The 17,501-nt window shown below is 53.1% G+C and overlaps 2 protein-coding genes across 2 annotated transcripts; one reads left to right on the top strand and one right to left on the bottom strand.

The window, feature by feature from the left end:
* Positions 1-4,994: 4,994 nt before the first annotated feature.
* On the top strand, positions 4,995-9,434 carry TESK1 (testis associated actin remodelling kinase 1). The gene is made up of 10 exons (XM_082842475.1): positions 4,995-5,379; positions 5,504-5,625; positions 5,757-5,805; positions 6,339-6,485; positions 6,821-6,903; positions 7,070-7,160; positions 7,408-7,491; positions 7,642-7,731; positions 7,865-7,979; positions 8,315-9,434. Exons 1-10 carry the CDS (start codon positions 5,161-5,163, stop codon positions 9,199-9,201), a joined length of 1,887 nt encoding a protein of 628 aa, XP_082698601.1. The 5' UTR covers positions 4,995-5,160; the 3' UTR covers positions 9,202-9,434.
* Positions 9,435-10,027: 593 nt separating this feature from the next.
* On the bottom strand, positions 10,028-16,651 carry CD72 (CD72 molecule; the record flags this gene model as incomplete). Its single annotated transcript, XM_082843458.1, has 8 exons — positions 10,028-10,172; positions 10,871-10,986; positions 11,644-11,792; positions 14,311-14,646; positions 14,984-15,073; positions 15,688-15,759; positions 16,353-16,460; positions 16,570-16,651. The coding sequence occupies 8 exons, from the start codon at positions 16,649-16,651 to the stop codon at positions 10,028-10,030; spliced, it is 1,098 nt and encodes a 365-aa protein (XP_082699584.1).
* Between the last annotated feature and the right edge of the window lie 850 nt (positions 16,652-17,501).

The following is a 17,501-nucleotide window of genomic DNA, read 5'->3' as shown; positions in this document are numbered from 1 at the left end:
ATGCCGCGGAGCAACTAAGCCCATGCGCCACAACTACTGAGCCCACATGCCACAACTACTGAAGCCCATGTGCCTAGAGCCCATGCTCCGCAACAAGAGAAGCCACCACAATGAGAAGCCTGCTCACTGCAACAAAAAGTAGCCCCTGCTCACCACAGCTAGAGAAAGCCCATGCGCAGCAATGAAGACCCAGTGCAGTCAAAAATAAATAACATAAATAAATTTAAAAAAAAAAGATATGGTGGAGGGGACTGTTTTGAAAAGAATACGTTATCAATATATTCATTTAACTGCTCTTCCTAAGGTTAAAGAACTTTATATCCCTAGTACCCATATTGTGGTCTCTAAATACCATTTCCAACTGAAAAGACCATGAATCATGGGAAAAAATAGCTGACACCAGCTCTGGTCTAGGAATGCACAAAATGAGCCTGGAACATTTTATTATATCAAATCCAAGAAACCTTAAGGGAGGGTTTCTTAAAGGTCATGTCAAAAGGACTCAGGAGCCAACTTGAATAAGTGTCCAGTGGCCAAAAAAGGACAATTTAAGAATCAAAAATGAATTTTTTAATTGCCAATGATTGAGGCACATCATATATGTGTTAAATTATGAGTTCATGATGGTACTAAAAAAAGCAAACCTCATTGGTCACTGTTGGAGGATGCTACAGAACCAACTCACTACTTGAGAAGCTGGTAATATAAAAGGGAAACAATCAAGCATTTTTCCTGCCTTTCCCACATAAAATATATCTCTGAGTAACAAATAGTTTAACGTGGATAAGTTTCTCTTTGTAGAGGTATTCTACCTAATAAAGAAGGAAGGACAGAATGAGAATGTTATTTTTGAATTCCTATATTAATGAACCTAGACCAGTGGTTCTCAATCAGGGACAGTTTTGCCCCCAGGGGGACAACGGACAATGTCTAGAGACATTTTTGGTCATCGCAAATGCGGGAGTTGCTACTGACATCCAGTGGCTAGAGGCCAGGGATGCTGCTACACATCCCTACAATGCACAGGACAGCCCCCTACTATAAAGAATTTATCCAGTCCAAAATGTCAATAGTGCCACATTTGACAAACTCTGGTCTAGACAATGATCATCATCAGTTACTAACATCACAAAAAGACCACCACTGTATACCTCATAATAAAAGTGTTAAACCACCTACAAATTAGTTTTGCCAAAATAATCAAATATAAACCTAATTGTCCCTAACTACCGATTTACTGGAAATACAGGGGACTGAAGAAATGCTAAATCACACTAGAAGCTCAGCAAAATTCAGACTCTGAGAAACTGTACAGGACAAATGCCCTGGTTTCTTTAAAAAAAAAAAAAAAGGCAAAAAAGATAGTGGATGGAGTTAAAGATGTAAGAAACATATCAGCTTCAAAGCATGGACCTTATTTAGATTTTGATTCAACTTAACAATTTTTTAAAACTAACTATGTATAATTCAACAGGGAAATATGAACGAGATACTGGATAATATTAAGGGATTATTTTTTTAGGTGTGACATGGTACTGTGATTTTGTTTTAAAGAAGAAACCTTATCTTTTAGAGGTAACACACTGAAATATTTATTGATGAAATGATATAATGTCAGAAATATGCACCAAATAACTGGGTGGGGGGAAAGAGCAGGAGTATAGATGAAACAAGATTGCCCATGAATTGATTATTGGAGGATCACTGGCATAGAAGGTACATAAAAGCAGATACTTTCACCTCGGCCTGGTCACTTATGGCAACAGTATAACTGAGGCATGGGTGATTTTGAACAATGGGTCTCCAACAAAATGGTCTTACCCAAGGTAAATAAGGGTTCATTGTTCTATGTGTTCTTCTTTTTTTCGCGTTTGACATTTTCCATCATAAAAAGTTTGAAAAAACAACAACAAAAGGATCTTCTAGTAGCCTGACTCAAGGAACATTTAAAACTCATCTTAGCACACCCCTCTGCACTATTTAATACTGTTCATTATTCCACTTTTCCTAAACTCTCCATTCCTTGGATTCCACTTGCCACCAGTGTTTTTTTGTTTTGTTTTTTGTTTTGGCTGTGTCAGGTCTTCGTTGAGGCACGCAGGGTCTTCATTGAGGCGTGCGGGATCTTTCACTGCAGCGTGGGCTCTTCGCTGAGATGCATGGGCTTCTCTCTACTTGTGGCGTGCAGGTTTTTCTCTCTCTAGTTGTGGCGCACGGGCTCCAGGGCGCGTGGGCTCAGTACTTGTAGATGTGGGATCTTGGTTCCCTGACCAGGGATGGAACCCGCGTCCCCTGCATTGGAAGGCGGATTCTTTACCACTGGACCACCAGGGAAGTCCCGCCACTATTTTTTAAATCAGTGGACTTGAAAAGTATTCAGACATTCAGATGGATGCACAGATATATTGCTAGTTCAGTCATAGACTGGAGTTTGCATATTGTAATGTAAATATATGTCAACTCTATTCTAAACAGTTTTATTATGACTTTAGTTAAATAAAAAAGGTTGTAAAATGTGATGTGTATGTGTGTACCGTATGTGTACTTCTTAAAACAGGTAAAATCCTGACCCTTTCATACACAGGTTTGAATTTGAAATTACATTATAAACACTTATGCTTTATTGTTCTAAATAAAGAATTTTACACACTCTCAAAAAACAAATTCTCTTCCTATATTTCAGCATGTTTCTTATGTCTCCTTCATGGACTTCATCCACCCACACTTAAATACTGTTGGTGTTCCCTAGAAGTCCATTGTCAGCCTATCTCTCCTTCCCTACCTGGATAATGGCAACCACCTTCAGTTTTCTTTACCATCACATCACCCCTTCGTTCATGGCAATCACCTACCTCCCCCACCCCCAACCTTTCCTCCTCCTGGATTCTTTATCTCAGTTGATACTCAGTCATCTAAGCTAGAAACTTTAAAATTATCCTGGCTGATGCTCTTTCTCTCTACAGGACTGACTGACTTTGGATACTGATCAATCAAGTCTTCCCATTCTAGGTGATTGTTTCCTCCTCCCCTTCCCCATTATCCCTACCCTAGTTCAGTCCTCATCCTCTCCTCACCAGAAGCATTGTCAGCACCTCTTTCCTAATTAGTCTCCCTGCCTCCATACAACCACAATAATCTGTCTAAAACAGGAACCTGGCTCCTCTGCTTAGAATTACTATTACCAGCTATAGATATTCTCAAACTTGGGTAAAGGGTCAGACACGAGTCGATTAAATTATTCTATTACTTAAACAAAAGGAGGCATAAATTCCTAGTGTTTACAGATCTTATACGACTATAGAAAACAAACTTACAAATTACATAGTTGTAGATGTTAACACTTAATGTGATGAATGAGCTTGTTTTGCTGAGACTCTAACTCTCTACAAACATGGGACAGGACTCTGTCAGAAGGCGGTCACCCACACGGACGCGGACTGTGCAATTAATTTTCCTTTTAGCTTACCACAGAAATAGAAATATAGTACTTTAGAATACTTGAAAAGAACTCAGCCTCGCTCCCTCAAGCTCTGTCGCAGCCCGTTTGACTCCAGGGGCCCACCTGCCTCCCTCCACACCGCCGCTAGGTGGCAAGCGGCTCACTGACGCCCACCACCGCTAGACCCAGCCCAGTCGCCGGGATCGAGTGACGTCACCCATCCCCGACGATGATTGGCTATTCCGACGATGGCCGGGGGGGAGGAGCCAGCGGAGAACCGAAAGCGTTGGGTACGGCGAGCGCACAGGGTCCTGAAACGTTGCGTGCGCACTCAGGACCCCGCACCGCTTTAGAGGCTGGTTGCAGGTCCTCCTCCCGCCTGAGGGGGCAGACCCGATTCCTACGTGACGCGGGCGGTACCTGCCTAGAGGGGTCACACTGAGGGGCGGACTCACGTCGAGAGGAGGGGTCACAGTGACTGGTGGAGTCACTCTGAGAGGTGGGGTCTCACTGGGTAGGAGGAACACACAAAGGAGGGGTGTCGCCCTGAGGGATTCTGGTACACACTGATGGTGGCAGTGCCATACTGAGGAGAGGTCTCACTGAAAAAGAGAGGGGTCTCCGAGGGGAACAGCTCCTTGAGGGGCGGGGTTTTGCCAAGGGGTGGGATCTTGCGCAAAGAGGGGCTTCCCTACAGGTGGAGGCTTCTCTTCTGAGAGAGAGGGGCATTTGGACGAAATAGTAAGAGTAAGGTACAGGCTGGGTGGTCACTTGACAGAGGCTCTGGAATCTGAACTTTTTTCAAGGGAGGCGGGATGGAGTGAGAAGGAGTCGGGGCCACACCCGGAATGGGCTGGCCAAGGGCTCCGGGGCATCACAACCGCCCGAGAAGGTAGAAAGTGTCAGGGAGTCCAGAGGTTTAAGGTGTAAAGGTCGAGAACTGGGAAATGGGCAGGCTGGGCCAGGGCAGAGGCTGGGAAGGCGGGTAGGTTGCTGGGCTACCTCCGACTGTAGCTGGGCCAGAGTGGTCTACTTTTCTGCCCTGCCGGTCCTTGAAGCCCAGGAATCTGGCGGCTTCCGGAGCCAGACCCTCAACCGACAGTGACCTGAGGGAGGGAGGGGAGAAAGGATTCCCAGGGCAGCTAAAAGACATTTGAGCTGCGCGTACGCACAATCAGCCCTGAATTCCCTTCAGTCATTCAGCTCAGGCCTGAACTTATTTGACCCCGACGTCGCAGACCCACTCGCCTAGGGCTTCGGGTTGCGGGGTGCGCACCTGAGGGGGCGTGGCCGCTGCCCGGAGGCCGGGCTCGAAGGAGTTAAGCAGAGGCCCGGCTCAGCCCCGCCCCGGCAGGCCGCGGAGCCTGAGCCCCAGCGGCGAAGCTGAGCAGCCGCCGCCCGCCTCCGCCTGTGGGGAGCCCGCCCGCCCGCCCGCCGGCGCCCGGGAGCGCCACCGCCACCGCCCGGCCCAGGCCCAGGCCCTGTCCCAGGCCCTGCGCGGAGCGGAGCGGAGCGGCGTCCACCCGGGCCCAGCAAGCCGGCGCGGCGGGGGCGGGCCCAGGATCTTCGGCGTATCTTCCATTCTCCTGGGCGGGAGCGGGAGAGGGAGCGGGAGCCCCTGCGCCCCTGATCGGGCTGGGCCCGCTCCCATGGCGAGCGCGGCCTGCCCGGGCCCCGGGGACCCTGCCATGTGAGGCAGGCCCCGGGCTGGGGGCCCGGCCATGGCCGGGGAACGGCCCCCACTACGGGGCCCAGGGCCCGGGCCCGGAGAGGCGCCGGGGGAGGGTCCTCCGGGGCCCGGGGGCGCGGGCGGAGGCCCGGGCCGGGGCCGCCCCTCCTCCTACCGGGCTCTCCGCAGCGCCGTGTCCAGCCTGGCGCGCGTGGACGATTTCCACTGCGCCGAGAAGATCGGGGCCGGCTTCTTCTCTGAGGTTTACAAGGTAGGACCAGTAGAGAGGGCAGAGGGGCGGGACCGAGACTTCGACGCCAGGCTGAAACTAGGGGGCCCGGACCCTGGCGACCCGCCCGACCTGCGCGGGACTCGCCATCCCCTGCTGCCCCCAGGTTCGGCACCGACAGTCAGGGCAAGTCATGGTGCTGAAAATGAACAGGCTCCCCAGTAACCGGGGAAACACGCTGCGGGAGGTGCAGCTGATGAACCGGCTCCGGCACCCCAACATTCTAAGGTGAGCGGCCCCAGCCGCTTGCTGGGAAGCTTGCTGGGGGAATAGGGGAAAGATCCCGCGGGAAAAGTGGGAACTGTGGAGCGGCCGGGGCTCTTACAGCCTACACTGCTATCTTTCCCATCCTCTTCCAGGTTCATGGGGGTCTGTGTGCACCAAGGGCAGCTGCACGCTCTTACAGAGGTGAGGATGGGCCACGAAGGGGGGGACTCCACCACAACCACCACCAAGGGGAGAGAGAGTCAGCGGCCTGGTGCATCTACAGAGGAGTAATGAGAGGCAACAGGACCCGGGGGAGGCTTCCCTGAACTTCCCTTCAGGCAAACCACAAATAAAAGGCCTCAGCTGGTGCCAGTCCTCTTTATCCTTTAGAAGGGTGCTGTCCAACAGATCTTTCTGCAGTGATAAAAATGTTCTGTAGCTGTGCTGTCCAAAACCATAGCCACTAGCCACATGTGGCTAAGGAGCACTGGAAATGTGGCTAGTGTGACAGGAACGGAATGTTTAATTTTATTTAAACTTAATAATTTAAATTTAAATAGGTGCACCTGTTGGGACATGCTAGCCTTAGGATATGAATGGGGGACCCGAGGGCACAGACTCACCCTCTTGACCTTTGTGATCCTCCTGAGTGTCCCCAGGCTTATAAGTGGGAGACCTAGAGGACAGACTGAAACTTTGATATCCATTCCCCTTCTCCTACCCCTATGTCCCAGTATATGAATGGGGGGACCCTGGAACAGCTGCTCAGCTCCCCCGAACCCCTATCCTGGCCTGTCAGGCTCCGCCTGGCTTTGGACATCGCCCGCGGCCTGCGGTACCTGCATGCCAAAGGTGTATTCCACCGAGACCTCACATCCAAGGTAGGCTGGCCAGGTGGGTGGAGGCATGAAAGGGGATTTGAGATTAGATTGTAACTAGCCCTGGGTATTGGAATGCGGATAATAGACAGCATTAGGATGTTGGGGCAGCAAGACACTGGAGAATGGGGGACTGGGGTGAGGGGAGTGCTCTGAGGGACTGGGTACCATGCTGTGTTTGGAGTGACGGATGATGTTGCAAGATTGGTGTGCGTTGGAAAACTGGGAGATCAGAGAGGGTTGGGGTTATTCTGGAGTGACGGGTCCTTGGGGTGCATTTTGGGAGATCAGAGAACAGAAGGTAATGGGTATGTGGGGATGCTATATGTATATGTCAGAACTGTCTGATCCGGCGGGAAGACCGAGGCTTCACAGCTGTTGTGGGCGACTTTGGGCTGGCTGAAAAGATTCCTGTGTATAGGTGAGGTGAATGCCCCATCCCCCTAAATCTCCCAGATGCCCCTTATCTAAGTGAAGCCCACAGGGACATTTCCCTTGGGGTAGCGAGGGGGCTGACCTCATCCCCTTTTGTTTGGGGAGGGTGTCTGAGTAGGATGTTCCTGACCACTCTGCCCCTGCCCCTGCAGGGAAGGGGCAAGGAAGGAGCCATTGGCTGTGGTGGGTTCCCCATACTGGATGGCTCCAGAGGTGTTGCGGGGTGAGCTGTATGATGAGAAGGTAAGATATCAACCCTTCAGATCCCCAAGGCCTTCCAGAGACCCTTGAGATACTCTTATAAGGCTCCATCCCAAGTTCCTCAGCAACCCTACCAGATAATTCAGAAGACCCCCAAGATCCCCTTTACCCCTCACACCCCTTCCAACACATGAAAACTGTCAAGACTCCCCCAAATTCTGACGTATTCTGACAAAATTCTTACACGAAACTGTCAATGCCTCCCCCTGACACTCGCTCCTACCCCTAGGCCGACGTCTTTGCCTTTGGGATTGTCCTCTGTGAGCTCATCGCACGAGTACCTGCGGACCCTGACTACCTACCCCGTACTGAGGTGAATGATGCGTCCAGGTTTAAAAGGAGGACTCCAGACTAGGCACATCATAACCAGGGAGGGTTCCCTGGAGGTTGAGGTCCTGACTGGGGGACAGCAGGAGAACTTGAGGAAGGCTGACCTGGAGGCCCCTCCTCTCTGTCCCCACAGGACTTCGGCCTGGATGTGCCTGCTTTCCGAACCCTGGTAGGGGATGACTGCCCACTGCCCTTCCTGCTCCTGGCCATCCACTGCTGCAGTGTAAGAGCCTCACTCCCTCCCTGCCCCCACCCCCACCCACCATCTGACAAGGGCAGCCGGCCCAGATGACAGGAGGAAACTCAGGGACCCTCTTCTGGAGCACTGAGTGAAGCTGCCCGTCTCTCCCCATCAGATGGAACCTAGCACTCGTGCTCCCTTCACTGAAATCACCCAGCACCTGGAATGGATCCTGGAGCAGCTGCCTGAGCCAGCCCCCCTCCTCAGGGCTCCCCTGGCACAGAGTCAGGGTAAGTGAGCACAACTGGGGTCCTTTTGCCTCTCTCTTCCTTAGAACTCAGAATCATCCGGGGAGACTAAGTGTTTTTATTAGTTGAGGAGCCTGGGGGCGGGAGTGGGGTGAGAGGATATCTCAGAGAAGATAGTTTTCTAATTCTAGAGCCTGAGGGAGGGGAACAAGGAAAGAAGAGGTAAAGGGGGCTGGAGGGGACATCTCCCCCTTTCCAAAGCACCCTGTGGGACTCCCTTTTCTCAGCTCTAGTTCCACCAGCCTCCTGGTGAATGAGACCCTCAGGGAACTATGATCAATGCTGAGAACAGTGACCACAGACTTCTCTGTCTACAGGGTCTGTTCCAAGAGGGGGCCCCTCTGCCACACTTCCCAGGCCAGACCCTCGGCTCTCCCGAAGCCGGTCAGACCTCTTCCTGCCCCCATCGCCAGAATCGCCCCCCAGCTGGGGGGACAATCTGACTCGAGTCAACCCCTTTTCACTACGGGAAGACCTCAGAGGTGGCAAGATCAAGCTCCTGGACACACCCAGCAAGCCAGTTGCCCCCCTACCCCTTGTACCACCATCACCAGTGCCCTCCACCCAGCTGCCCTTGGTGACCACTCCAGAGACCTTGGTCCAGCCTGGGACACCTGCCCGCCGCTGCCGCTCACTACCATCATCCCCTGAACTTCCCCGACGTATGGAAACAGCACTGCCAGGTCCTGGCCCTCCTGCTGTGGGCCCCTCGGCTGAAGAGAAGATGGAGTGTGAGGGCAGTAGCCCTGAGCCAGAAGCCCCGGGGCCAGCTCCCCAGCTGCCCCTGGCCGTGGCCACAGACAACTTCATCAGCACTTGTTCCTCAGCCTCCCAGCCCTGGTCCCCTAGATCAGGAGCCCCCCTTAACAACAACCCCCCAGCCGTGGTGGTGAGCTCCCCACAAGGCTGGGCTGGGGAGCCCTGGAACCGGGCCCAGCATAGCCTGCCCCGTGCAGCAGCCCTGGAGCGGACAGAACCCTCGCCGCCCCCGTCAGCCCCCCGGGAGTCCGAGGAGGGGCTGCCCTGCCCTGGCTGCTGCCTCAGCCCCTTCAGCTTTGGCTTCCTGTCCATGTGCCCCCGCCCCACACCAGCTGTGGCCCGCTACCGCAACCTGAACTGCGAGGCGGGCAGTCTCCTCTGCCACCGGGGGCACCATGCCAAGCCACCCACAACCAGCCTGCAGCTGCCTGGGGCACGCTCTTAGCAGTGGGGCCTGTGGTCTCCGGCCTCCACCCTTGGCCTTCAGGATGCCCTGTGAGGACAGAGAGCACATGCTGGACTGTGCCAGCCCCGGATGGGCTGAGCAGCTCTTTTCCCTGTAGAGGGGAACCTCGGCATGGACGTGAGGAACAGAACATTTCCTTTGCATCCCCTGAGCTTGCTCTCCCGTGGGGATCACTGAACCAGACAGAGCGTTGCCGACACACGAGACTAACACGTGCAAATTATTTAAAAATATTTCAATAAAACTGCCTGGCTGGCTCCGGGCTGCCCCTATCCGCTCAGCCCGTGCGCCCTCCCCACCCATTCCACTATGGGAGGTTTTGGGGGAGGCCAAAATCTCTTCTAGAAGCTGCTTCACACTTTCCCTGGGAACAGTCCAGTTTCTGGGACAGGATCTCTATTGGCAGCAGGCTTGCCTAGAAATGTTGGGCATGGATCAGCCCTTGGCCAGGCACTGTCCAGGCAGAGTGAGGACACGCTGGAGGGTGGTGGATCTTAGGACCTGCAGGCTACAGCTTAGGCTCTTGTTGGCGTGAGTATCTGGAGGATTAAAGCATCAGGGAGCTCCACAGTTGACTGTCCCTAAGAACCTCATCCAGCTCAACCCATCTCCTCCCCAGCTCCCTGGACAGCCACATAGCCAGCCTCCCCTGCTCAGCACCCCCTTACATAAGCACAGCCTGGAGGCTGTGGACATGGCTGTCACTTACAGGAACAAGTTTTCCCCCTGGCCTCTGGGCCCCTGCCCTGAGACCCTCTGCCCCCGGACTCCCACGCCTCAGTCCCATCCCCGACACTTACCCAGCTCAGTGCAAAGAGGGGTCCGCATCTGGATACCTGAAAGCTTCCAGCTCACAGATGGAGGGAAGAGGAGAATAACAGTCCTCTACCTTCAGAATTGCCTGCCTCTCGCCATCTACCTTGGTACATCTTTGGCTTTGACTATAAAACCTAAAGGGTGGTGATGTAGCACTGGGATAAGTTCTGGCCCCCTCCTATCCCATCCTCCCTTCTCTTGCCCTGCACAAACCTAACCCAAGTCCTAACTCACCCTGCCTACCTAAAGCCGTGCATGGGATGGTTCAGGTACAGGTGTCTGGACCCCAACCCGAAGAGGCTAGAGGACCAGGGAGGGGAAAATGTCACCCAAGTTCCTAAAGATGGAAACTCCAGTTAGGTAACTCCCTGTTTCAGGGTCCCTGGGGTTGATTCTCAAAGTTATCCCATTGCTTCCTTTCTCACTTCCCTGGGGCAACTCTGGTATACCAAGTGGCCTTGACTAAAAAAGCACAACCTCAGTTTGGGTAGCCTTGTCTGGACTGAGAAGTTAGAAGGCCGGGGTTCTTTATCGGCTGTGAAGCCCTAGCTAAATCCTCAACTTAGCCCCCTGAGAGAAAGATGACATAGGTCCCAAAGTGGTAATTTTTTTTTTTTTTAAATCACGTGCCAGGGACGGCTAGGTACTGGGGATAGAATAGAAAGCAAGCCTGCCTGTTATTAATCAAATAGAAGAAGTGGACAAATGGGCAATTATAACATTGATTTGTGAAAAAGTTTTGAGAGTAGGACCTGGAGGGAGATCTCATTCCTGTGTCTTTATGAAGGGATTATAGAGGATTTTTGTTGCCCAAAAGTCCTAACAAACTTACCCATTGTATCTTGTACCATCACTCCACTGCCAGAACTGATTTCTGAAGTCAATCCAGTATGATTCAGCTGAACCACCTTGTGCCAACACCTTACGTAAGCTTCTGGCATAATGAGGCTGAAGGGAGATTCGGAGAGACCAGAGGTGTGTGAGGAGTGATGGGAAATATTGGAATAGGAGGAGGGAGAGGGTGTCGGGAGGAGGGCACCTGGGCTGATGGAAGAAAATGAACACTAGAGAGGCTATGAGCTTTGGCAAGAGGACTGTGCCTGACCTTGGTGCATGACATCGGCTCATCGGTGACCATCCCCGCATCCTTCAAGTGCCACCCTGCAGATGCAGGCTGACCCTTCAGTTCACGTGCGTGCATGCGCGCAGGCACACGCACACACACATGCTGGGTAAGAATTTCTGCCAGCCTTTGAAGAAGAGTCATTCTGTGGGCTGTTCTGGTCACAAGGAACCAATCCCTACAATCCAGCCCACCAGGTATGGAACCTGTCTGCCTGAGAGGCCATGAGAGTCAAAGAACCTGTTCAGCAGCCCAGAGCTGACCAGAAAGCTGAGATGAGAAACAGGTTAACGTAAAGATGGCTCATTAAGTTTCAACTCTCACGCCAACCCTAATCAGTTAATAGGGCCATCTGGAGCACTGTGCTGAGAAGCTGCATGGAAAAGGGACGCACGCCCTGTGTGCACTGCCATCCCTGATTGATGACACATGTCCCTTTACCCAACAATACCCATACCGTCTTTGAATAGGGGTTTTCTTACTCCATATGAATGAGACGTGTCGCTGATTTTGGCCAGTTCAGAGGACAGAGATTTACAATGCCTTTGGCTGTCCTCCCAATTTCTCTTAGTAATTGAGATGTAAAAGCACCTCCTCTCATTCGGTATCCATCCCAAGGGACAGCAGGAATCTAAAAAGAAGAAAGAGTGTGACAGCACTGCCCAGACCCAGGAGGGAGATCTCAACACTTGGGATGAAAGTGAATACTCAGCAATCTGGTTGCTAACAATGTTCCCTGGGGTCGAACCTCAGTGCCTTCACTGACTTCTGGTCCTTAATCTTTGCAATCTTTCTTTCTTGCCTTCCCTGGAAATGCCATATCTGTGCATACTTAGTAAAAATCCTGTAACATTCAACAACTTTACTCCTTAAAATATAGGAGGCTTATTTGAAAAGGACCGCTGGTACTATCCCCAATTTCTGAACAATTGCCGTTTACTCCCCCATTTTGGCTAACTTCACCTGGGCCCCCGATAAACAAGTGTTCAATAGGCCTCCCATTCATCTCATTGGCTCCCTAAAGCATTTCTCACTGCATATTCAAACTTTCCCACACTCCTCAAGCGGCTAGCCACCACCTTCCCCTCCACTCTTCCACAAGTAGACAACCTTGCTGCCTGCTTTGCTGAAATTCAGACACTTGACGTGTGAACTCTCTCCATTTTCCTCCTCTCCACCTAAAAATTTGTCTCTTCTCTGTTCCTCTTTTCCTGACTATCTGTCAGAAATAAACCTCCTCTTTCTTTAACATCCCGCACCCCAGTCTATGCTCCTGATCCCAACCCACCTCCCTCCATTGCTTCGTCCCATCTGTCCTACCTCCATCACTCAAAAGTCATTCCTTCTCCTCCAGCTCCCTCTCTTCTGTCTACGTTTTCTCATCCCCACCCAGCTACCGCCTTAGGTTACTGTCTAACAGCAACTTAAAGGAATAAAAAGAAGTCGGTGTGGCCAAATGGACGAGGGCGAGGGGACAAGCAGCATGCTGAAAGGTAGGCAGGGGCCTTGGAGGCCAGCTTGAGGATTTTTTTATTTTTATATTATGAGCAAGAGAAAGTCAATGTAGGGTTTTACACTGAAGCATTTTGTACTCTGGTTGTATCCCAAGTGCCTGGGTACAGTGCTAGACATATAGTATGTATTCCGTAACTTTTGATGTAATTAATTAAGTGAAATGACATGATCTTAACTGGGATGACATGAACAGATTTTTGTTTTTAAAGGATTACTCTGGCTGCAACATGAAAGGTGGATTTGGAGGGGGGAATGTTTAGGAAAAACATTCAGCAAGCTGTTGCAGTTATCCTTGCAAGACATGAAGATGGAGAAAAATGCAAATGGATAGATTTGTTGATCAAAAATAGAGGGTGTTCCTCTCTGACAGAGGAGGGCATCTGCTGAGAGTGAGAGAGAGGGTAGTAGGGTACAGAGAGCCAGCCGACCACTGCAGATTTGCCAAGGCAGGCAGTGCTGGGGCCCCAGCTGAAGTTGAGACTAGAGATTTGTGGCACCAAGCAGAATGACTGCACAGCTTGTCACCCCTGGGTGCAGGCATGTGTATTCATCCAGGACAATGGAGCCGAGGAGTGAGCGGGTTGGCTGAAGTGACGGGCCCCCAAATCCAAGATGGGTAGAGAGAGAAGTGAAGACAGGTGATGGCTGATGGGAAGGGAGGAAACAGGGGAGCCAGCAGGTTGGAGGCCTCCGTGAGGTTGAAGAAGAAGTGTGTGGAAAGCCTATAGAGGGCCAGCCGTGGTCAGAGTGAAGACCCGAAGCCATCCTTTCAGCGGAAGAGCAGCTTGGGATGCTGAGGTCTAGGGTTCAGCTGTGGGGAAGGAGGGGGCAGCACTGTCATGGAACTGAGCCTTGTAGAGAATGAGAAGGTTAAAGAAATGAGGGCTGGGGGTGTCTGTACATAACCTCTCTGTTTTAAGCCTTGGGGGAGTAGCCAGATGCCCCTGAGCTAGACAGAGCCTAACCTCTAGACCAGTCCATAGACATTCCAGTCCCGTTGGGCTGGGGACCCTGCCTCAACCTCAGCCAACTTTGGCAGACCTTCTATGTGTCCCCCTCCCTCATCCCCACACACGGGCTGGACTCCTCCTTTCAAAAGGGATGAGCATTCCACCCTAATTCCCTGTCCTACAACATCCCTGCCCACCTCATTGCGAGAGCTTCAGCTGCCTTGCCCCAGCCCCAGACTGTACCTCATCCATCAGTAATTCTTAATCTTTTGGGGAATCTCAGATGTAGAGAGAATTAATTAAAGCTACAGGTCCTCTTTTTAGAAAAACATGCGAACAATCAATTTCACATCCAAATTCAGGGGGTTCCCAGATCCTTGACACTGATGTCAAGCCAGGTGAGCCCTGAGTTTGCTGCTTTGGACAGTCATTTGCACTGCTGGCTACCACCCTCTTCTCCCCTACAGGATCAGCCTTAGAGCTGGGTGAGCCCTCCCTAAAACCAGTATGCAGCTAGATCCTTCGCCCTGTTGGCCCAGGCTGCACAAGTCATGTCAGCCAGCACTCTGGTTCATTACCCCTTTCCTGAACAACTCAGTGGCTTCCTAATAGATAGATAGACCCCTCACTTCAATCCATCCTTCATGGCAGGTCCTACCATCTCCCCTTTCCCAGAGCAGATACCTGGTGAGAGGCATGTGAAGAAGGGCTTCAGTGTGTCCTGCACGCTGCTCAGCCTCTGCTCCAAGTTCATCCTTTGTATCTCCTTATTTCTCAAGGCCTCTTTTGTCTTCTCCCCATCTGACTGGCAGGCCTGCAACTGCTCTTTGGTAGCCTGTCCAACCTTCTGTTCCACCTGTAGTCTTTCCTGACTCTGGGCCAGCTCCGTCCTGGACCCCTGCAAATCCTCTTCCCTCTGCCCCAGCTGGGTTATCTTTTGGCGCAGCTGCTGCCTCAGGGTGCTGTTAGTGGCTTCCAGAACCCTGTTCATCTGCTGGAGCTGCTGAGACACCTGGAAATCTGTTTGGCCATAAAGAGAGATTTGGAGGACATCTTCAGCCATGCTCTGGTGCCCTGAGGCTTCAGCATCAGTCCTTTTGCTGCTTCTTGCAACTTTCTGCATAACAGGCTGGAATGGAATATAAGATCTGACTGCCTGAAGCTTAAGGAGGTACTGGTTTAGGTGAGGACAATTTAGGAAGTCACGGCACTCTGAAACAGACCTGGCTGGAAGCCAGACGAAAGCTGAGGATGTGGTGGTAGTGATTCCGGGCCCTGCTAGGCAGGGCAGCTGTTGGGGAGAGTGGGAGAGAACGTTGTCTGGGGGAAATGGGAAATGGGGGGCAGCCATACTCACAGTGCACTCCCAGGCAGATGGCAGCCACCCCTAACAGCAGGCAGGTGAGGAGCAGGCCCAGGAGGAGGTACTGCACGTAGGATGCTTGGCCTTAGGGAGACAGTGGGTTGGGGGGCCGTGAGCCCCACGAAAGTTGATAGACTGAGGGGGTGTGGGTGGAGGAGATTCACGGGAAGGAGCATCCCGCAGAGGACTTGGAGCACGCGTGGTGGTTTCTGTCTGGCAGAGTTTCCGCAGGTGGTGGAGGTAAGGTGTTCCCGAATAAGGGCTGGGGATTGTTACCGGTAAGGACTGAGGGGCACTACCTGGTAGGACGGGGAACTAAATCTCAGACGGAGACCGGAGAGGTGGGTACGTGAATGGAGACCATAGTAAGGGGGAAGGGGGCAGACGATCTGGGTCGATGCGTCGGAAAGATCTCTCTAAGGATGAGGGTGAAAGCGGCAGGGGAGGGTGTCACGGGGCTGCCCGGGCTGACCGGAGGGCTGCGCCCCGGGCTCAATCCGTGGGCCAGACCTGCACACCGCGGGGCCCAGCACCACCTCCCGCGGGGACCGGTGCCAGCACCTGACTCCGCGACCACCCCGGGGGGCCTGGTGGGGGAGGGCTGCGCAGCCCGAGGCCGCGCCCCGCCCCCACTCGCTGGCCCGAGACGAGCTGGGCAGCGGGTGGCGCGCGCGGGGCGGGGAGGACCAGGTACTTACAGGGGAGAATCCGCCCGGCAGCTGGTGACGTCACGGGGCTCCAGGCGGCAGTTGGCTGCTCCGACTGGACCCCTGCGGAAGGGATCGACTCAAGTTTGAAGGTGGGAAAGCCAGGAAATACCCCTTCTCCCCACCCTACTCACCCCCTCCACCGCGCCGAGACCCCAGTCTGTCCAAAGGTGCCTTCTGCCACTGCTCTGGGACACCCTTAGCGCTCTCCGGAGTTCCGTATCTCCCCTGGGACTCTCGTGTCCCTCCTGGGTCTTACCTTATCCTTTCCCTGGGGACCCTCTATCGCCCTCCTGGGTCTCCCTTTATCTTTTACTCTGGGGGCCCTCGTCTGCCTGCCAAAACCCTCTCCTCGGGAGTGCTCTCCCCCCTCCCCCCTCCCCTCTCTTCTCTCTCCCTGGACTTCCCATTTCCCACGCGCGCTCAGCTCCCCAACAGGGCTGCCCTGATCCCTCCGTGGAGCCCTAGCTCCCCACCGGGATCTCCACCTTACCCGCTGGGAGCTTTATTCTTCCTTAGCTCCCATAATTGGTGCTCATTCTCTTCCTGAGAATCCCCAGCCTTTCTCCAAGGGTATTGTCCTCCCAAGAATGCTGTGGACTCCCCAGCGCAAGACACAGTCCCCCATAAACACACATCCCCTGGGCTCTCCAGACCTGCTTTGTCCCCTAATCCAGCGGAAGCCAAGCTTGAGGGTCCTCCTGGGCCTGGGGGCACTTGAACATTCTCATAGGTGAGTTCTCCGTCTTCATCAGCCTCTGGGTCTGGAGAGGAGAGAAAAGGTGGCGTCAGGATTGGGGTCTCTGGGGTGGGAGTGGGGTCTTCAAGGAGGATGGAGATGCAGAATCAAGGAGACACCTTACCCACCCTTACCTTGTCCTAGGCGGCTGGAGATGCTCTTCTTCAGGGGAGCCTTCACAAATCGCAGGTCTGCATAGGTGATGGCCTCAGCCATGGTCCTGAGCACCTCTGCTCCCACTCGCCTCCCTCCTCTTCCACCGGCTCCAGGCTTTCTTGCCACTCTCCCCTCTGTCCCTTCACACTCTTAGGCTCTGTGTTCCCTGCGTGACTGCACAGCTTAGTGCTTTGCCCTGTGACTTCCAGTCACAAAAGAGGAAGATGTGACCCAGTCTCAGACAGATGGGTTCAGTGAAGCAGACGGCATCCCTGAGCCCCAGCCAGAGGGGCAGGGGAGGGGAACCTGAGGTCCAGAGCATGGGGTTCAGGGCTGGGGGGTGTCACAGAACCAATACTCAGGCCTGTCCCTGTGTCTTGCCTGTGCTCCTCCTTCATGCATCCCAGACCCACCTTGACAGTGCTGGGCTCCGAATGCCCACCCTCATCAACTACCCTGATTTGCTCCAAGCTTCTTTCCTGGCTGCCCAGTCCACGGGCTTTCTGTGTGCAGTCAGAGCTCTTTTGTGCTCAACTGACCAAAGAGGATCTCCCTAATCGTTGCTCCAGGGTGGGGCTTCATCCTCCCCATCAGATTGAGGGGTCCTAGTGTGGAGCCCTACCTCCTCCTCATCCTGAGGTTCCCAGTAGATATGAGTTCCCAGAAGGGGGGTCCCTGACTTGGTGGGACTTTTCTCTCCATCAGTTTGGGGGCTTTCAGGGTGGGCCCGGCTCCCCTTCTACTGTAGTGCTACAGAGCTGCTGAGAATCCCACACACAGAGAAGTTCTCAGTCCAAAGCCTTTCCTGGGAATGAGGCAACACTTTGGAGGATACAGAGCATCTGGGACCAAACTGACTGTCCTGTGTAAACACCCCCAGACTCTCGCTTCACAGCCTTTCCCTGGCCTC

Source organism: Leucopleurus acutus (genome assembly GCF_964270905.1).
Source record: "Leucopleurus acutus genome assembly, chromosome: 7".
Classification (NCBI taxonomy): domain Eukaryota; kingdom Metazoa; phylum Chordata; class Mammalia; order Artiodactyla; family Delphinidae; genus Leucopleurus; species Leucopleurus acutus.
This window is presented reverse-complemented; position numbering and strand designations above follow the sequence as displayed.

Bases quoted from the DNA above. Each gene is read 5' to 3' on its own strand.
- TESK1 (XM_082842475.1), top strand. From the start codon at position 5,161: ATGGCCGGGGAACGGCCCCCACTACGGGGCCCAGGGCCCGGGCCCGGA. The intron at 5,380-5,503 runs GTAGGACCAGTA...TGCTGCCCCCAG, and splicing joins TCTTCTCTGAGGTTTACAAG to GTTCGGCACCGACAGTCAGG. The intron at 7,492-7,641 runs GTGAATGATGCG...CTGTCCCCACAG, and splicing joins ACTACCTACCCCGTACTGAG to GACTTCGGCCTGGATGTGCC.